General features: G+C 39.6%; 1 protein-coding gene and 1 long non-coding RNA gene across 3 annotated transcripts; one reads left to right on the forward strand and one right to left on the reverse strand.

Moving 5' to 3' along the window:
• Positions 1-1,807: 1,807 nt before the first annotated feature.
• CUNH5orf34 (chromosome unknown C5orf34 homolog) lies at positions 1,808-19,497 on the reverse strand. Of its 2 annotated transcripts, XM_045571600.1 has the most exons (14): positions 19,097-19,488; positions 17,333-17,477; positions 16,653-16,886; positions 16,424-16,513; positions 12,949-13,592; positions 11,620-11,721; positions 10,174-10,288; positions 8,559-8,650; positions 6,996-7,065; positions 6,206-6,373; positions 5,558-5,652; positions 4,126-4,224; positions 3,317-3,357; positions 1,808-2,208 (listed from the first exon to the last, which is right to left on the reverse strand). In XM_045571600.1, the coding sequence occupies exons 3-14, from the start codon at positions 16,845-16,847 to the stop codon at positions 2,018-2,020; spliced, it is 1,902 nt and encodes a 633-aa protein (XP_045427556.1). In that variant the 5' UTR covers positions 16,848-16,886; positions 17,333-17,477; positions 19,097-19,488; the 3' UTR covers positions 1,808-2,017. The 2 variants fall into 2 exon arrangements, with proteins under 2 accessions (XP_045427556.1, XP_045427557.1); XM_045571601.1 differs by lacking the exons at positions 1,808-2,208; positions 3,317-3,357; positions 4,126-4,224; ... (1 more) ...; positions 6,206-6,373; positions 6,996-7,065 and adding an exon at positions 7,513-7,598 and having other exon boundaries at positions 19,097-19,497.
• LOC123651202 lies at positions 6,240-7,586 on the forward strand. Its single transcript, XR_006739743.1, has 3 exons — positions 6,240-6,369; positions 6,992-7,067; positions 7,515-7,586. It is a non-coding gene; the product is annotated as an uncharacterized LOC123651202 (long non-coding RNA).
• Positions 19,498-21,337: the final 1,840 nt, after the last annotated feature.

A 21,337-nucleotide genomic window follows, 5' to 3' on the forward strand; every position in this document is an offset into this window, starting at 1 on the left:
CTCTTGGGGATGTGCCCGCAACCAAGGTACATGCCCCTGACCGGAATCGAACCTGGGACCCTTCAGTCCGCAGGCCGGCGCTCTATCCACTGAGCCAAACCGTTTTTCAGCAAACGTTCCGATTCTTAATTTGTCCCGCATCCCACCGCGTCTTAAAAATGTCCCGATTTTTTTTGGGGGGGGTGGAAATCGGGACTTTTTTAGGACGCCGCGGGACACATTATTAAAGAGCGGGACGCCTGGTCACCTGACCCTAGAAGGAGACCTGCAGGACGGCGGGGTGAGAGTGACCAGTGACCTGGGTTCGTTTTCGGCTTAGCCATCAACGTGGAGGGCGCGAGCCCGGTGCCCGGACCGAAGGCGGAGTTCCTCTCTCCCTGCGATGGCCCTGGAGGGACCGGCGCCCCCGCTCCCCGCGGCGCTGCAGCGCCCCCTGGGGGACGTCTGGAGGACGACTCTTCGCCGCCGCTCTTTCCTGTGGACAGCGCGGCCGGACGCTCCTTTGGGAAAGTGACCGCCACTGGGTTAGCTGGACCCCAGTTAACGAGGCGGTCAAGATGCAGCTTGTGGACTGGGACACGCCCGTCTCCTTGCCTCCGAGGGCTCTCTCTTAGCACCAAGAACGCATAGCGAGACATTTGGCTCTGGGACGTACTGGCCCGAACAAAGAGGTTCAAATAGGAACAGTTCCGTTTCCTTCTTACTTCATTGCTCAAAAACAGCTGTCAGATGGAAAGAAAGGGCAGCAGGGGGATTATACTCATGCTAGAGGCCAGATGCATGAAATTTGTGCACTGGGGGAATTTGTGCAGCCCGGCCTGCACTCTCTCCAATCCGGGACCCTTCTGGGGATGTCCGACTGCCAGTTTAGGTTACGATGACCAGAAGTCCTGCTTTTGGCGGGACAGTCCCGACTTTTAACAATTTGTCCCGCGGCGTTTTAAAAAAGTCCAGATTTTTGGAAAGATTCTTTTAAATCTTTTGGACTTTTTTAAAACGCCGCAGGACATGGGACAAATCGTTAAAAATTGGGACATCTAGTCATCTTAGTTTAGGCCTGATTCCTAAACCAGCAGTCAGATATCCCTTTCACAATCCAGGACTGCTGGCTCCCAACTGCCTTCCCCTGCCAGCCTGATCACCCTCAACTGCCCTCCCCTGCTGGCCTGGTCCTCCCCTACTGCCCTCCCTTGCCGGCCCAGTCACCCCTAACTGCCCTCCCCTGCTGGCCATCTTGTGCAAGGCTGTGACAGTCAATTTTATATTACCTCATTATACAGGATCGTTGAAAGGGACCATAGAATCTTCAATCTTATTTCATAGGCCTCCCACAGAATCTTAAAGTGTGGCTCAGTATCTCAGATATAGAACTGTCCTTTGCTTATCATATTGTTGATTCTAGCTAAAGGTTTAAGAGTCAACTTAGAAGAAAAATTACACATTTTATCCACACAGCATAAAAGCTAATTGAAAATATCAAACACATTAACACAATAATGAGTGCTTTGAGTCACGGTGCTAAGTTTTTTCTTTCTGAATACAGTACCAATTTAGCATGATGCATTTCTTACTGTTGTCTAGGCCAGTGGCCTGGAGCAATATCACCTACTTTTCTTTTTTAAGATCTAATTCCCTTCTCATAGTTCAACTGAAAAAATGTTTGGAATAAAGAAACTAAATAGCAAATGACAAATGCACACACACAATACTGCATTTTTTAAAAAAAATCCTTGATTAACAGTCAATGCTTCACAAGATAAAGCTGTATGTTTATAAATTTTTTCTCATAAACATGAAATAACAGTTCAAAATTTCAAAATAATTCTTTATTAATAAAGCATTTTATAAATGCACATTTTAAATTTACATGTTAGGTAAAATACATCCAAAGTTAAATATCACTTCTCAGATTATTATACAGAAGTCATATATACAATTCTTTTGTTTTCTAGTAATTTTATACCATTGATTTGAAACACCCTTACAATTTAATAATATATTGTAATAATTTCATTTTTCACGTTTTAGAGCTTGATAGAAGACAATCAATATCCTGAATAATTTCAGAGGTTCTTTTTAATGCCACTGATACTCTCTTTTCATTAACTTCTTCTAGCAAGGTTTCTGAGTAGTTTGGTTTACAATCAAAAGACTGTTCATTTTTCTTGTTAGAAATCTGGTTTAGGACACCACTGTTTTCCAGTAACACTAAGTTGCTTAGTCAAGGAGTTTTTGCCCACATTTTTCATTATACAAGTGTTTTTAATGGCAGAAAGCCTGACTTCATATTAAAATAGGATTTCTCCATTGAGGGGAAGATCTTTTGGATACATAATAGAGTTGGTACTTCAGAAATTATCAAGTCTATTCCCCATAGGTGAAGAAAGCAGAGTAAAGGGAAAAGGAAAGAGTATGTAGGTGTGTTTGGATGGAGGTTTGGTGAAAGTGAGGAAATAAAAATCGCAGTAAAACTTGAAGCTAAATTTACCCAAGAAAAAAGAGAAGTCAGCTGGGACCGGTTTGGCTCAGTGGATAGAGTGTCGGCCTGCGGACTGAAGGATCCCGGGTTCGATTCTGGTCAGGGGCATGTACCTTGGTTACGGGCGCATCCCCAGTGGCGGGTGTGCAAGAGGCAGCTGGTCGATGTTTCTCTCTCATCGACATTTCTAACTCTCTGTCCCTCTCAATTCCTCTCTGTGTAAAATCAATAAAATATATTTAAAAAAAAAAAAAAAAAAGAGAAGTCAGATAAAATTAGAAATGAAAGAGGAAATGACCACGGGTACAACACAATACAAAGGATCATAAGAGACTACTATAAGTACATACCAATAGATTGGACAATCTAGAAGAAATGGATAATTTCCAAAAACACACTCTACCAAGACTGAATCAAACGAAGCCTGAATAGATGGAATATTAGTAAGAACCAGGAATCAAAACCTCCCAACAAACAAGAGCCCCAGATCAAATAATGGTGAATTATACCAAATATTTAAGGAAGAATTAATACCAATCCTTCTCAAACTATTTCAAAAAAATACAAGAGGAGGGAATACTTTCAAAGTATAAAGCTAGCATTACGCTAACAACCACACTACAAGAAAACAAAAATACTTGTCAATATCACCGATGAACATGCAAAAGTCTTCAATACCATGTACCTTCCACAGACAAGCTACTTCTCAAATATCTTTAGTATTCACTGAAGCTCCACAATATAGGTGTGGATTAATATAAACTATAGGGTTATGAATTAAACCTAAAATGGAAAGGGAGTAATTGTGCAGGACAATACATTATGTTTAAAGGATACAGTTAAACTTCTGTATTTTTTCAAGTTCAGAAGCTACACACCTGTGGAGAAAAGTAAGTTCATACTAGTTATCTGATTCTTTTTTACACATAATCCTATATAATAAAACCCTAATATGCAAATCAACTGAACTGCAGAACAACCAGTGGAACAACCTGTCACTATGATGCGCACTGACCACCAGGGGGCAGGCGCTCAATGCAGGGGCTGCCCCTTGGTGGTCAGTGCGCTCCCACAGGGGGAGCACTGCTTGGCCAGAAGTCAGGCTCACAGCTGGCAAGTGCAAAAGTGATGGCAGGAGCCTCTCCCAACTCTGTGGCAGCACCGAGGAGCAGTGAGCAGGCAGGTGGTAAGGAGTGAGAGGTATGTCTGACTGCCAGCGGAGGCCCGATTCCCCAGGCGGACATCCCCTGAGGGGTCCTGGACGGTAAGATGGTGCAGGCCGGGCTGAAGGGATTCCCCCCACCAATCCAACACTGGGCCTTCAAATAAGCATACTTGATTGTTTTTATAAAAGTTAAAATTTTAAAAAGAAAAACCTAATAAATTAGATACCTGATTAAAGAAAAATTATTTTAATCTTAAGCTATCAAAAACAGAGTTAAATATATTTAATTAAGACAAGATCTTCTTGGGGGAAAAAAGTCTTAGAGTTTACCATTTGACTTCTTTCTCCCCACATTTATTTTTTAATCAAACAGAGACATAAGTTTTATTTCCCTTCCTTTCCTCCCCTTCCATTTGACATTTTAATTTTGAGTATTAGTGGGCTCTTCTACACAGATTAAATTTAAAAGAAATATAAATACCAATTTTCTTCAAGAACAGAAGATGAAGGATGTATGGGCGTCTCTCTCTGACTGGTCTGGGTCAGTCTTCTGCACCATGATATTACTGTTGACACATATCTAGATTAAATACATTAAAAGAAATATTTGAAAAATGAACTTGCATTCTATTTATAAAAATTTGAAAAATGATTGAAAAATCAAAACAATTTGGGAAAAAGGGTAAAGAGAATATTTTAAAATAAGGCATTTACTGAAAAATTCTATGAATCTTCTTTTTAAAAAATCTTTTTTTATTGATTTCAGAGAGGAAGGGAGAGGGAGAGAGAGAGGAAAACATCAATAATGAGAGAAAACCTTCTGCAGGCCCCTGTGGATCAAGCCCGCAACCTGAGCATGTATCTTTGACTGGAATCGAACCCAGAAGCCATCAGTCCACAGGCCAATGCTCTATCCATTGGGCCAAACAAGCTAGGGCTCCATTGAAAATAAGGCAGTTTTTTTCATTATTCATCAAGGAGAAAATTCTTCACTCACATTCATGATTAATAATGATGAGATTTAAGAGTCAGAACAAAGTTCAAATTCAAATGTCTAAATTCTCCTTTTAGTTTTTCAAAATAAACGAATTTCATTAAATTTATCATGTACATGTGTTTACATATAAGACTAAGTGAACATCTGCTTTTTAAAATTTAAACTAGAAAACACCCATTAATTACATATTAACTCACCGAATATGCAAAACAAGTATCAAGTTTAATAAAATGATTATTCTGAAGTGACTGGATAAAACAAACAACGTTTGCTAAATGCACACTGTTTTATTTGAGGCAAATTATTCAAACTATTATAGCAATGAGTATTGGAGCATTTAGACCAAAATGCAATAAAGCTCACAGAAAAATAAATTTGAGATAAAACAAATCAATTCTTTTATGAACATTATAATTTTCAAGTAAAATCCTAAAATGTTAAGAACATCACAAGTACAACAATTATTACAAAATATATTACTAAACTAAAAGAAAGCAGTCATGAAAAGCTGATTTCAAGAATCTCCATTTTAAAAATAATCATTAATTTTTCCTACTTTATAATAATATACAGAAATTTAGTTATTTGTGGTTGCAAACCTTATTTCAAATTGGTTAGGGGATTAATAGGTTAACACATCTGACAATAACTTCTCCAGCAAGCCAATTAGATCTAACATATTCATTATGGTGAAAAATCACTTCAAATACAAATGGAAATGAATAAAGCTGACTTCATCTTTTTTGTTATTATAGATGCCAATATAACATCAAACTCTGAAACCTGTTGAAATGACTTTATTCACATCTACATGTAAAACCTAGAACAAAATATGTAGATATTGTTTATATTTCCACTTTATCAATTAAAAGATTTTTACTAAAAAGAAAATAATTTTTACATTGCTTTTCAGTACCTTTCATATGGTCCGGGGTGTTCAATCTGAATTAACTGATCGTGTCCATCAGGAAAAGTTAACTTACACCAACCTAAGTTGAGACCTTGATTTATCTTAAGAAACATGGAGGAAAGTTAAGTTTTATCATTCTAAAACTAAAAAAACTACAAAATCACCCCAAAACCCTCTTCTAACTTAGCAATTTAAGAAATACTAGTCCCTCTCTCTGTAGAGTTACTTTATAAAAATAAATATTTGCCACACCTATTTGATTTTTTTAGGAAATCTAATGAGATCAATAAAGCCTTTTGAAGATATCATACTTCAAAAAACAAATTGACTTGGCTGGGTGGCTCAGTTGGTTAAGCGTCATCCATACACCAAAGGGTTGTTGATTTGATTCCCGGTCAGGGCACATGTTAAAGGCAACATGTAAATTTATAACTAATATAGTATAGATACATATTTGATATCTCTCTCTCTCTCTCTCTCACATAGATTTGATCTCCCCCCCCCCCTCTGTCTCTCTCTCTCTCTCTCCATGTCCTTGGATGAGGATTAAAAAAAGAAATTGAGACATAAGGACAACAAAAAAAAGTGCCACAGTATTTCCACAGATAAAACAAAAAACAATACAAAATAGATTTTAGTCTGAAGTATACTCACCTGTCTTTTTCCATTAAAAGAGCCAAATTTCCAATTTAGGGTTAGAGTAATGCCATCTATAAAGATGGTATGTACTTTGTCATCAGAATAAGCAAGAAATCTTCCCACATTGGGTATGAATGATTCTTTCAAAAGCAAAGGCAGCATATTCTCATTTATCCCAGGTGCCTAAAACCAAGTAAGTAAAAATAGCAGGAAGTAGAGTTATCCATTTATAAGATTTAAGTGATTAATGAACTCTCAGGCAACTTTCAGATTCTATACAGAAGCTGAATATTGCAGAATCCTTATGTATGTTTAACCTTTCCACAAGTGGATGCCCACAACAGTCTACTACAAGCAGATTAAACCACCATTTGCTCTGAACTTTACACAGAACACAGACAAGACTTAGAAACTATAGTGACATACAGTATAAACTTAAAACCAAATTAGTATAGATGCAGAAATCAAAGTCTGAGAATAACTTCTCCAAGTCAGCATTAAAGAATGTACTTACAGCATGGAAAGAGAGTAGAAGACTGCAGTGTTTACAATAACTATGTTTTTACATACAAATCCAACTAATTCCTATGGCCTTCCCATTCCATTTAAAAGAAGAAGCAAAACCAAAATATATACAATAAAATATAAGTAAAAGCCTCATTTTGCAGCGATTAAGTGGATATTGTTCTGAATAAATCAATATTAATGTTACAAAGAATTTCTTACATGACTTAAAGTAATTTGAATTTAGAAATATAGACAATAAAAACAAAATTATCTTGCTTTGAAAAGAATTTTAAGATACCATTTTCCAGCAGCATATACGATAGTTATGGCTTAAAGAGAGCCTCATCTTGGCGCAGTGGTGAAGAATCCTGTGAACATGAAATACACAACGTAAACATTTGCAAATTGCAGATTATGGCATTTTCCAATTCTAGCAACCATTCTAACTGCTGTGTGACATCTCAGTCAAGAAGTTCATTTCCATTGATATATGTCCAGACCCATTTCCTTCCAGAAAATAATAAGCCTTTAGAAGGAACTATTACTGTTTCCCTTTGGCTAATTTTAAAAAAAATAAATGTTAAGCTCTTTATATATATATATATATATGTATGTTTGATTTTTTACAGAGAAGAAGGGGGAAGGATAGAAAGTTAGAAACGTCATATGAGAGAGAGAGAGACATCGATCAGCTGCCTCCTGCACATCCACTCCTGTACATGCCCTAGCCTGGAATCAAACCTGGGACCCTTTAGTCCACAGGCGGACACTATCCACTGAGCTAAACTGGTTAGGGACCTTTGGCTAATACTTAAAGTTATTTCTCGAATTTGTAGCAATGAAATGACTCCAAATAGAATTTTCAGTTGCTCTTTTTTATGAGGTGATAGGTTGACAGTGCCTAAAAGGGTTAGCATAGTCTGAGAGTGGTGGGTTGTAAATAAACTGCCCTAGGAAATCAAACCGATCTGCTCCTTCAAATCTACGTTGGAACTGGCTTAGACATAGTTTATACAAATAAATCATTTAATCCAACAATTCACTTTCATTCTTCTGAGTGCTACACATTAATTAACTAGGAGAATTAAAGAGCATATGAACCAAAGAACCAAACAATACTTCTCTTCTGTACACATTCAGAAATCTTTATTATTCAAGATAATAAAGAAGTATAAAATTTTTAAATGTATCATCAACTCCTCAACTTGATTCCAGGGAGCAATAATGATGCAAAATTTACCCAGGAAGTACTTCCAGCACTTGCTTGCCACATATAAATGTTTCTCCATATTTCATTTTACGTTTCAAAGATGGAAGTACTCTTTTAATTACAAATCCTTTTTTAAAAAAAATCTATTTTATTGATTTTTTACAGAGAGGAAGAGAGGATAGAGAGTTAGAAACATCAATCAGCTGCCTCCTACACACTCCCTACGGGTATGTGCCCACAACCAAGGTACATGCCCTTGATCGGAATTGAACCTGGGACCCTTGAGTTTGCAGGTTGACGCTCTATCCACTGAGCCAAACTGGCTAGAGCTAATTACAAATTCTTAATCTTATCTTAACCATGATAAAAGGTATCAAGGTTCTCAGACATAACTCTTAAAAAAAATTTTTTTTTAAATTTATTTCAGAGAGGAAGGAAGAGGAAGATAGAAACATCAATGATGAGAGAGAATCATTGACCAGCTGCCTTCTGCAAGCCCCCCACTGGGGATCAAGCCCACAACCCAGGCATGTTCCCTTGACCAGAATCGAACCCGGGACCTTTAGTTCGCAGACCGAGATTCTATCCACTGAGCCAAACCAGCTAGGGCTCAAACATAACCCTTGATTCAGTTGAATGTGAAGGACTTACCTGGTGGCCTGTTTAATTAGAGAGCACACAGAAAACAGACTTCCTGGTCTCTCTGGTGGAAGATTATTTACTGAATACATTTTCTCTTTCCTCTGAAAACCAGTTTAAAAGGAAAAATTTCTTTAATAATAAACATTGGCCATTATTACTTAGCTATTTTGTATTTACATATTTACATAATGACAAAGAAAGCAGTTATTTTATTTTCTTTAATTTTATTTTATTGATTTTTTACAGAGAGGAAGAGAGAGGGATAGAGAGTTAGAAACATCGATGAGAGAGAATCATTGATCAGCTGCCTCTTGCACAACCCCTACTGGGGATGTGCCCGCAACCAAGGTACATGTCCTTGACCGGAACTGAACCTTGGACCTTTCAGTCCGCAGCCCAACGCTCTATCCACTGAGCCATACTGGTTTCGGTAGGAAGCAGTTATTTTAACTTAAAGGTCATAAAAGGTATAATCTAAAGGTATTTCATGATGTTTTCCATTTTCCCATTTTCCTTCTCTATTCAAAAGTTATATTCTCAATAGCCTATAACTTGCTGTCCAAATCTTGGCACACTTGAACTAACATGATTACAAGCTCAGCTGGTGTGGCTCAGTGCTTGAGTGTCAACATATGAACCAGGAGATCATGGTTCCATTCCCAGTCGGGCACATGCCTGGGTTGCAGGCTTGATCCCCAGTAGGGGGTCTGTGAGCAATGATTCTCTCTCATCATTGATGTTTCTATCTTTCCTTCCTCCTTCCTCTCTGAAATCAATAAAAATATATTTAAAAAAATGAACATGGTTACAAACAAATTTTCCTACATATTAGCAGAAAATATCACTTAAGCTTTTCCTTTTAGACCAAAAAAACCCACCCCCAATTTCTATTTCTGTTCCAACTACTGAACAACAGCACTTTAATTTCTTTCAATATTCCACACTCGCCAGGGTCTAGCATCTCTGATAATTTTATCACTTACATGCTCTACTCTGTAATAAAGACAACACTTTTATTGTATTTCATCCTGCAAACCAAAGCCACATGATATTGTGGTGAGATCTTTAAACGTATCAAATGTCAGACTGAGTAAATTAAGAGTTATTAACAAAATATCCACATTATTACATTTTGATCTGATCTGTTAAATATGTTATGTTTCACTATTTTCAACACCAGGAAACAATCTTGTTCAACTTTTTAGTTGAATATAAAGATTTAGGAGTTAAGGAGTATTTAAAATATGCAAATAATACACGCTAGGGAAAAAAGAGTGTGCTTTTTAATTGGCAAATATTAATTCAAAGAAGTATATTGATTCAAAATAATACTGCTAGTTTTAGTATTTTCTATTGATATATTCTATGACAGAAGAAATGTAACTTTTGATTTAAACATTATTGCTTAGGTAAATGGAAGACAGAATACAGGATGATAGTACAGTAAGGACAAGGTGGTTAATAGTTATTGTGCCATATTCTGGCAGTAAGGTTACACTGATTGTTCTGACTAAGTAGTAGCAAGCAATGTTATATAGAGATCAAATTTCCCAAATATATTCACAATTATTTAGAAACGGCTATAGACCAAAAATTTTGAGTGGAAATATCATTGTCCACCTACCTCTTCTGGAATGGAATAGTATGTAAAATAGTTCCCAAAGTAAGCTCCTTCTGATTTGAAAACAGATCCATCTCCAGGATAAATCTCTATTGAGTTCACATTTTTATGAGTAAGTCTATGGAAAATAAATAATCATTAAAAAAGTATTTTTTCTAATTGAGATTAAAACATACATGGTCAGCCAAAACCGGTTTGGCTCAGTGGATAGAGCGTCGGCCTGTGGACTGAAGAGTCCCGGGTTCAATTCCGGTCAAGGGCATGTGCCTTGGTTGCGGGCACATCCCCAGTGGGGGGTGTGCAAGAGGCAGCTGATTGATGTTTCTAACTCTCTATCCCTCTCTCTTCTTCTCTGTAAAAAATCAATAAAATATATTAAAAAAAAAAAAAACCACATACATGGTCAGTTATCAAAGAAAAAAAAAGAAAAAAAGAAAGGCAAAATAGTATAATTTTTTAACCTATCTAGCAAATTGATAATTTCACACTGTTTCTCCAGCCAACTAAATTATTTTCTTGTTGGCAAAAAAAAAAAAAGAATTGGTGGGACTATCTACTTCAGTAACTAAGCTCAGCTTCTAGAAGTGAGGCATCTTGCCTTATTACCCTAGTATCCCCGCCAGCCGATCACGTGGCTAGTCTATAATGGTCACAAAAGCAGTGCTCATTGTATAGGAGTTAAATATAACAACTCTAGAACCTGAAAATGAGATTACTCTTTAATAATAAAACTAGCAGAATCAATACCTGATGATGAGATTAGCCATGTGTAGAAGGAGCTATCCCAAAGAGAAGGTGACTCACTGGACAATCAAGGTATTGGGTATATAAGGAATAAAGATATGCGCCAGGTCAATTTTATTGAAACACGATGGAAAATACTAGTATGTTGTCAGTAACGAGCGGGTCCTCGTGCAGGAAAAGGAGAGCCCGAGAACAAACAGCTGGCAGAGCTGGTCAGCACTGTGTACAGAGGGAACCGCTCCTCTGGCCAGCACTAGTGTTCCAGGCCCTGGAGAGGTAGGGTTATTCAATGGGATTGTGCAGCACAGAGCAGCCGCTCAGTGAATATCTGCTGAGTGAATGTAGCTGAAATCTCCTTTAGGAATCTAACATCTCTATTCTATGCTCACCAGGCACCTTCTGATGTGACTATTTCAGACAACTAGATCCCCCATGCTTGGAAGGCGTGGCTTAAATAGCTGCCATGCGTATCTCATTCACTTGCAGAATAATCCCTCACTGGCTTTCGAGCTGTCACAAAAATCTTGCGAATATGATTAATGTGAATTAGGAACAAGACCCCTGTGTGTCCGAATATAATTAGGGTGTTGAGACTTGAGCACAGGAGCATGGTGGCCCTGCAAACTGCATTCTCTCATAGTTTATCTGCAAGGCTAGCCCTCCCCTGTGCCATCACTACAACCAACTCCAACTCAGGTGCCTTACCTGTACGTAACGCCCTTGTACCAAACCACTTTCACTAGTTCAGAGTAGGAATATTCCTCTTCATCAGCCTGCCCCTGTGAAAGGGAATCACAGAAAGTCCACCTGTGAAGGACAAAATACAAGTTATGGATTCTGGCTGCTCAACAAAATTACCTTGAGAAGTCAACAAAATAGTGACTGTAATAAGATTTATTCCTTGCTTAATTAGATCAAAGAAGTAAAAATATGAAAGTACATTACATTTTAAAACGAGTCTTATTTTCCATGCATTTTCAATAATCTCACTATTTTTTTTTAAATATATATTTTATTGATTTTTTAGAGAGGAAGAGAGAGAGATAGAGAGTTAGAAACATCGATGAGAGAGAATCATCTATCAGCTGCCTCTTGCACACCCCTATTGGGGAATGTGCTCACAACCGAGGTACATGCCCTTGACCGGAATCGAACCTGGGACCTTTCAGTCCACAGGCCGACGCTCTATCCACTGAGCCAAACCGGTTTCGGCAATAATCTCACTATTGAATCTCAACAGAATTACCTAAATTAACTATTTTAGTAATCTTTATAAAGTCTTTAAAAAAAAAAATATATATATATATATATATATATATATATATATATATATATATATATGCATGCTACCTTCATGTGCAAACAAACCCACAATCTTTGTTGGGATAATCTGCATACTCACTCCTGATTGGCTGGTGGGTGTTGCATATGGTATGGTCAATTTGCATCTTTCTCTTTTATTAGTGTAGATTTGCACTACTTATGCAAAGTTCCTGTTACAAATCTATCACCATTAGGTTATTCATCTGTTAGTGGAGGCCAAAAGTTTTTACCTAGCCATCCATGTCTATCCCTTTGATAATGGACAATATTTGCGTTAATCAAAGACAGAGATGGTCTCAGTAGCCAAGTGAGAAAGAAAGAACCCATGATCATAAACTTGTCAGATCTATACTCCAGCAACCATGGTAACAGGCTCCACTGAGTGGCAGCAGATGCTCCCACAGGGGTCCATGTAGGTCCCGGGCCATCCCTTACCACACTTGAGCAATAATCTTTTCAGTGACAGTGACCCTCACTGGACTCTAAGCTTCTAGAAAGCAGGAACTGTGTCTCAGTCATCTCGGTACTTAACAATGCATCTAGTACAGTCAGCCTCCCATAAACATTTGCTAGGCAAATTCTTTACAATCAGTTTTAAACAAGGTTTGGATTAACTGAATGAGCTTTCCTTATGACTGGTATCAGATGCTTTAGAAAGACAAATTACCTATAGGAGGACAGGTTCTGACCAGTCAGTCATTCTCCCATTACCTGTGCAGGTGTGGGACAGGGCAGCTGAGCAGCAAGGCCTGGGGAAGAACAGAAACCTCTTTTCCTCCTTCCTCTGGAGCAGCAGACGTTAACACTGTGCTCTGGGCGACATTTCCATCAGTTCCAGACATACTGCTGACTCTATTACCAAAGCGAAGTGCTAAAGACAGAGGGTATTTCCATTCCTCTGGGCAGGAGGCCACAGAGCAGCGCTGTTCCACCCACGCGTGGACACAGCTGTGCTGGGGGCCAGGCGAAGGCGGCGCCTCCTTCCCTGCAGGTCTGTTTCCACACGGCTTCTCCTCTGAAGGTTCTTTGGGTTTCACCATCTGGCAGTGAAGTTCGTTTTCTTTATTCTTCCGTCTCTGTCCTGGTAAACTTCCATATGCACGGATTCTGTCCGCTTTCCCTACTTGTTCTTTTGGGGCTTGATTATTTTTTTCTGACAATAGTACAGATGAGCCTGGCTTCTGGCTCACTTTACACAAAAAATGTACTGTAAACTCCTGCTGAGATTTGGGCAGACAGAGGTATGCATGACCGTCTACAGATGGTATCTTCACGGCGCCGCTCTGCATGCATATCATGCCACCGTCAGTATCCAGACTGGGCCACCTCACTTCTGGGATGTCGATGAGGATACGCTGAGTTGAGGGGGAGGGAAAAGAGATAGTCGGTATTTTCTGTTAACAGACCAAATTTTCCATACATCTGATAACTACATATTGTGTAAGAATGCTCTTAAAGTTTTGTGTTTTACTATCTAGGCAGAATGAAAAAGACAGAGCCAGGTGTCAGCTTATATATGGCTTTTCAGAGAATATTTGATATTAAGATTATCTTTAGAGAAATAAAACACACACACACACACACACACACACAGAAAAAAAAATATGAGAAAAGAAAAAAATCATCCTGATTAATAGTATTATCTAGTGTTAGACATATTTTTTAAATGTACAATGAATCAGAGATTAGATTTTGAGCCCCTCCCAAAATTCTACTCTCAAAAAGGCTATCAATGTCTATAGCAATATAATGCACTATTATTAACTCAATTGATATGAAACTAGCATAAAAATCATTGACAGGACAACCCAGAGAATACAGAAACAGACTCAATATTTCATAAAATGTTACATGCGACAACATAAGGTTTCAAAACAAGGGGGAGGAGAGAGTTATTTAATAAATGGTACTGAATGATTGAATAGCAGTTGGAAATGTTCTCTCAAAGCGTTATGACCTGGACTAAAGTACCCGTCCTAGACAGCAATTGAAACATCAGACCCTAAAATAAGTTCCAGGTGACTTAAAGAGGAATTTGTTAAAATATACACTGAGTGGCTGGATTATTATGATCTCTGAACGCATAATAGTCTGGCCACTCAGTGTACTTCTCTTGAGTACCTCATTTATTTGATATCAAAGATACTATAAATCATGCACTGACCAGTTTTCCCCTTTGCATTGGCTGATAAAAAGCTCTGGGCAGATAGGTGGTTGATCACCAGCAAAAGTCTAGCATACTGTTGGTACCCATTTGAGATACAAATACACTGAGTGGCCAGATTATTATATGTTCAGAGATCATAATAATCTGGCCACTCAGTGTATATTTTTTTTTATTGATTTCAGGGAGGAGGGAAGAGGGAGATAGAAACATCAATGATGAGAGTAAATCATCGATCAGCTGCCTACTGCACGCCCCACACTGGGGATCAGGCCCACAACCCAGGCATGTGCCCTGATAGGGAATTGAACCATGACCTCCTGGTTCATAGATTAATTCTCATCCACTGAGCCATGTGGGCTGGGCAAGAATAACCTTTTTAAAAACTGAATTACTCAAAGGTAAATATGGATGCTGATCAATAGCAAACAGATTCTTAACAGTAACAGTGCCTGATGCATCTTTTCATGTAAGGTAGAAATAACAGGTATCAAATAAGTCTCTTAATTGGTTAATCTTGCCAACAGCTAACATTTCAACTTCCATTTATATAAAACTCGAAATGTACAAAAGCCATTGTCGGAAAGCCTCTTAAACTTATAGTGCTATGTCAGTACACTAAAATTAAGGGCATTATTCATTGATGGCAAAGCTTATCTATAAGGATGATGGTTCAAAAAGTTCCATCTTCTAGAATTAGATTATCTGATAATTCAAGTGCAGCATCAGCAGCAAGATACCCATTTTCAATGAACAGTCACTCAAAAGATACAATGGGAAAACAGCCTTGTAGACCAAGGTCCAGTTTACAGTTTGTCAGGACCTCTTTGTCATGAGACACTGTAATAGAAACCACTCAACAGGCAGGCAAGCACCATGATAGTAGCAGAAAGCGGTGAATAGACACACAGACGGGGTTCAATTCCTGACTTTGCCACTCAGAAACTTTCTATGTATGAGTAAGGGAAACTCTGAAAGTGTCGGTTTGGCTCCTATCAAAAGGAGCTGTATCCAGCCAATACACCTTTTCTGACTGGCTGGACTCCCATTTTTATTTTTTTTTAAATATATTTTATTGATTTTTATACAGAGAGGAAGGGAGAGAGATAGTTATAAACATCGATGAGAGAGAGTCATTGATCAGCTGCCTCTTGCACACCCCCTACTGGGGATATGCCCGCAACCAAGGTACATGCCCTTGACCGGAATCGAACCCGGGACCTTTCAGTCCCCAAACCGACACTCTATCCATTGAGCCAAACCGGTCCCAGCTGGACTCCCATTTTTTTAAAAAATATATATTTTATTGAGTTTTTACAGAGAGGAAGGGAGAGGGATAGAGAGTTAGAAACATCGATCAGCTGCCTCCTGCACACTCCCACTGGGGATGTGCCCACAACAAAGGTACATGCCCTTGACTGGAATCAAACTTGGGACCTTTCAGTCCGCAGGCAGAAGCTCTATCCACTGAGCCAAACCAGTTTCGGCAGGACTCCTATTTTGATCAGCAGGTACCCAAGGCATACTGGTGCTGGCAAATATTTTAAATATCACTCCCAGTTCATGGCACACAATAAATTCTCAATAAATGATAGTTATTATTATTATTCCTAAAAGTTCAAAATAGAGAATAAGCAAAAGAATAAAATTTGCATGCCCCTAAGTAATTGCATATCTCTATTACACATTAGCAGATAAATATATATAAGCTACTAAAAATATCCACATAATTTCTTAATTTTCACACCTCCAAGAATGAAAAAGACACCAACCTGAAAAGCTCTACATAGACTCTCTAGCTACAAAGAAAAAGACAGGCTAATGAATTATGTAACTTCTGCGTCTCAATCAGTATGCAAAACATGAGAACTCCAGTGTAGTGAATGCCAAGTGACTATGCATTCATTCTACAGCAACATGTCTATTCCCAAGTGTCATGAAAAAAAAAGGCTAAATATTAAACTACCTATTTCTAATTGCTTGTCCTCCAATCTTAAACAAAAATTAGTTTTAGAAAATTACCTTTTTTCTTTCAGGAGGTATAATGTTTTCAGATAAAAAAGGGCAAGTGGCGAAAGAGTTTCGAAAATCTAGGGCTCTCTGTAGTTGCTCCTACAAAAAGATACAAATGTAATCTTAAAAAAGGACTGAAAATCCATTTGGTATGGAGCAATCCTGCATCCCAATTACTTCCACATCCCGTCCACCTCAACAGCATTGAAAGAGTAGTGTTTGTGTCATCTTTACTTACTCGGTAAGTGCTAATAACAAAGTGTGTCCTTTGACGGATTCTTTCTGGTTGTTCTAAAGGATGTGCTGACACAGGAGGTGCCCTTTCAAATAAAAATTCAGAGCCACAGGGAGAAAGCTGCAGCCTGGAGCCGTCCGCATACTGTACGTGCACAGAATCGTCTTCGTAAAGCACCATCCTCACTTCGGCCGCCATCACTGTGACTGTGGATACAATGTCCTTCCGAGGCAGAGACTGAGGGGAACAGGGAACAGGGGCACAAATCGTTCTCCTAAACGTACAAAAGTTCTACCCAATAAGCTGGTGCATTTCCTAAGAACGTAAGTAAAACACACTGCCATTGCATCTACTTTTGTGGGAGAAAAATTGATCTTACTGGACACACGTAAATGATTTGAGATTAGCATCCTTGACAGAGTGCCCGGAGTAACCCCTAAGGCTTTACTCCAGAGGGGAAACGTAACAGAGGTAGAAGACAGTCCACCACGTTGTAACTGCCTGTATAATTTTAGAAGCTTTATTTCTCCTGAAGTTCCATTTCAGAAAATTCTATATTTAGTATCTCATTTCGAGTAACAAGCAAATTCCACCTTTGCAATAAGAATACAGCAAATCGTTTGTAATAGAGGGAAAGGGCAGACCAAAAGTAACGATTAGATCTAAAAGAAAAGCATACATACCTGGGTTTTTGTCCCTAGCCCAGCATTAAAGAGGTATCCTCATGTCACTACTGAAAACACTCATTAACCTCCTGGGTCTTAGTGTCATCCTCGTCTCACTTGTTTCGATTTCCTCTTCTCCATTCCAAAGTGACTGTGTCTTCACCTACACTTTCCATAAAGGGATGATGGAAATGGAATTAGAGAATGGGTTCCATCAAACCCACCATTGACTAGCTATAAGCGTCAGGTCCTCTGTTTCCTTATTTGTAAAATGGGGATAGGGACAGGATTGTTGTGAGGGTCAATGAGACAACCCACACACACGATAGTACCTAGTATTATGGATGGCACTTTGTAGAAGATCAATAAAAGTTGCTCCCAACCATCTCCCAGCCACTTTTTACCCATGTCATCTTCCTTCATGGCATCTATCACTGTCAGAACTGATTTTACTTATTCATTTTTTTTTTCTTTTTCCACTTGGATGTAAACTTACATCAGAACAGAGACTTCGTTTGTTTTATTCACATTTTGTACCCTTGGCATATATACTTGGCCAATAATAAGGGTGGAACAAAGATTTACTTAATGATGAATAAGTAAATTTTTTAAAAAATTGCTTTTCTTTTTAATATATTTTATTGATTTTTTACAGAGAGGAAGGGAGAGGGATAGAGAGTTAGAAACATAGATGAGAGAAAAACACCCATCAGCTGCCTCCTGCACACCCCCTACTGGGGATGTGCCTGCAACCAAGGTATATGCCCTTGACCGGAATCGAACCTGGGACCTTTTAGTCCACAGGCCGATGCTCTCTCCACTGAGCCAAATAGGCCAGGGCAATCTTGTTTTTCTTGAATGTGCAATTTGAGTTAATGGTATCTCAATGTTAGCAATATGTGACTTCTCATTCTGTTTCCTTCCACACTCTTAAAACAAGTCCTGTTGATTTTGTCTCTCATGAACCTGGCCCCTCCTCTTCTGCTTCTGGCCATTAACTCTCCCTCAATTCCTGCAACCATCTGGGGCCTCTTTCCAGCTCCTTCCCCTCCAATCCATTTCCAGTATCGCTGTCGTAGGTAACTTTCCACAACCCAGCTGATACCAACCTCTTTACGCCACTTGTGTACATACTTGTTAAACGGCAATATTCATAGCCATATATAGGGTGTCCCCCCAAAATGTACACAAACACTTTGAATAATTATAAAGGCAGTGTTTATTAAAATACATTTCGGTTTCAAAATTGAGCTATCAACTGTTAAGGAGTGTATACATTTTGCGGGGACACACCCTATAAATATATATATATATATATATATATATATATATATATATATATATAAATAGCAAGTAGACATCATATATATATATATACATACATATATATATATATATATGATGTCTACTTGCTATTTCAGGAAACAAAAAACAAATAAACAGATGCATATAAAAAAAAAAGGAATAGAAGATTTTCTGATAACAATTGGGAAAATGTCTCTATTTTTAGCCTGGTTACTTATTTATTTTTTATAAACAGCTTAATGAGGTGTGATTTAAAAAATAAAATAAAAAGAATACACAATAGAATGTATAAAGTTCCTGGCACATCATAAATCCGCCCAGTCCACATTTCCAGCCACAACACTCAGCACATTATGTCTGTTTAACGATCAAAAAGCCGTAAGCCTGTTCTTGACATCCGGGGGAACCTGACTCTGCCAAAATGCCTCATCTAGTGACAATGGAAATTCACCCAGGCAGCCAGCGTTTGGAACTCACAGCAGCCGGGCTGGGAAGCCGTGGAAACGAGGCCCATCAGCAGCCCTGGCGCTTGGATTTGCCAAGTGGCACGAACCGCAGCGTCTGCGCCTGCCCACGGCGGCTTCCCCAGGAACCTGTTCGGGATTTTAACGCGTGAAGCTGCTCGAGGAAAAACAATCACAGCCGCAGGGCGATAAGGCCCCAGGTCGGAGGGGCTGGGCGGGGGGAGCGCTAGCGACGGCCCCGGAGAGAAAACGGAAGCCAACAACGGCGATTCAAACCTTCCCGCCCCCAAGGGGCGAGCCAGGCAGGAAGTCCCGCCCCTGCCGCGCTCGGAGAAGTGAGGAACCGGAAGTAGGGGAAGCGCTGAGGGTGGAGAGGGTCCCGGGCCGGAATCTGGTCCCCGCCTCTTCCGGGCGTACTTCCGGTACGCCACACGGACCCGTCCGGCCCGGCTGCGGTGAAACCTGAGTCTGGAGCGTCGTGAGGTTCCGGGGAGCTTCCCGCGCGGGGGTGTCAGTGCAGGGACGCTTTCTTAAGGAACCTAAACGACAGTTACACCTCAGAAAAGCTGTTGGGGAAGAACCTGGCCAAAGGCGGAGACTTTTCTTCTAATCTGTTGCCAGGAAACTTGTCTCAGTTGTGTATCTACTCCTTCATCTAAGCAGCCAGGACACTGGCCTGGCCTGTTGGTTTATTGTCACTAAATGAGTCATGGATCCCCAGAGACGTGCTAGTGCTGGGCGCACTGGGGAGAGCGGGGAGGACCCAGGGTCCAGCATGGCAACTAGAGAGTAAGCGGAAGGAAACGACTAGGCAATAGTTTGATGGAGTTGTGGTAAGTGTTCCTGGAATAAAACAGAGTTGTCTGTGACTGCAGATAATGGGTAGACCCAACCTGGGCCGAGGAAGTATTCCCACTGAAATACAAAAGGATAAGTAGGTATGGAAACGTGAAAATTGACCTGGAACGCCCTGAATTCCTGGTTCTTGTCTCGATGGTTTCGAAGCAGAATGACACAGGCACAAGGTGTTAGGTGAAAAGTACAGAAACTTGATTGCAAGCAGATACTACCTCTAAAACCTAAGTCTGAATTCTGAGCCTGAGACGCCGTCCCTCTTAGACTGGACAGAGGGCCCGCTGCTCTGTTTGTCTTGAGGCATTCAATGGGCTGCAGTTCTTGGTCTGAACTCGACCTCTTCCTTCTTACTGGTCATTGTGCTACAGAGTTAGTTTTCAAAGCTCAAAGCCCACCTGGTGTCCCCCAATCCCCTCTTACCTTGTTGGCTGGAGTCAATGTTGATTGATCTTACAGCTCTCCCAGCTGTGTTGGCAGAGAAAGCCTCATGGCCCTCCAACTACTCAGGTCAGGGCTACTTTTGGCTTAATTTATGGTCACTTTCATGGCTCAGGCCCGAGATGCCTTTTGGTTTATATTTCTATTTGCCTATTCCATTTCTCTACTCTCTGTACAAGATAAAACACCCTGACATCTTCAAGTCTCCATCAGATACTCCTTCCCCCAGACACCTTTTAATTCCTAAAAGTTTTTAAACCTGCCTAATAACCTAGCTAGCTAACCCTTTCAGTATTAACCAGATAGAGAAGTGTTCCCAGCTGAGGTAACAGCCTGTGTGAAGGCCCTGAGGCCGGAACACCAGTTTGGTTTAAGGGTGATTAAAGAGAAAAGAGAGGCCTTCAGGGCTGATAAGCCTGAAATGGAGCTACAAGATAGGGAGGGACGAGATCAGGATGACTTTATGGATGGTGGACTTGATCTTAAAAGCAATGGTGTCAACTATTCTAGGGGCTTTGAGCAAAGGGATGAGAAATCTGACTCCTTAAATTCATCTCCATTTTCAAAAGATTGATACACAAATTGACCTCTGCCCTATGTAAAGTACAAGGGCATCCTTAGACAACCCAGTTGTCATTGATCTATGACTCTGGTTTGTATTACACGGGGCTAACTTAGGTCCTATCCCTCTCCCACCTTTTCCCTCTCTAATATCTCAGGTCCTCCCATATATAAATTGTTTACAGCCGCGGGGTTTGCGATGCCATTTGTACTTTAGAAATATTCCTGGAACTGCTGAGTGAAGAATGGATTGTAGGATGGATGCAAGAGCATATGTGGGAACCCAATAGAACGCTTTTGAAAAACAAGAGAGATGAAAATTGAGACTGGGCAGTGAGAATGGAGATCACACCTCCAAGAAATATCTAGATAAACTATATAATCTTGGTAATGATCGAAC

This window comes from Pipistrellus kuhlii, unplaced genomic scaffold (assembly GCF_014108245.1).
Source record: "Pipistrellus kuhlii isolate mPipKuh1 unplaced genomic scaffold, mPipKuh1.p scaffold_m20_p_4, whole genome shotgun sequence".
Taxonomy (NCBI): domain Eukaryota; kingdom Metazoa; phylum Chordata; class Mammalia; order Chiroptera; family Vespertilionidae; genus Pipistrellus; species Pipistrellus kuhlii.

What these genes read in the sequence shown, in the direction of transcription:
- CUNH5orf34 (XM_045571600.1), bottom strand. Translation starts at nt 16,847, where the DNA reads ATGGCGGCCGAAGTGAGGATGGTGCTTTACGAAGACGATTCTGTGCAC. An exon ending in TACAAGGGCGTTACGTACAG is followed by an intron (nt 10,289 to 11,619) that starts GTAAGGCACCTG and finishes TATTTTCCATAG; the next exon opens with ACTTACTCATAAAAATGTGA. An exon ending in CTAATTAAACAGGCCACCAG is followed by an intron (nt 7,066 to 8,558) that starts GTAAGTCCTTCA and finishes TCATGTTCACAG; the next exon opens with GATTCTTCACCACTGCGCCA.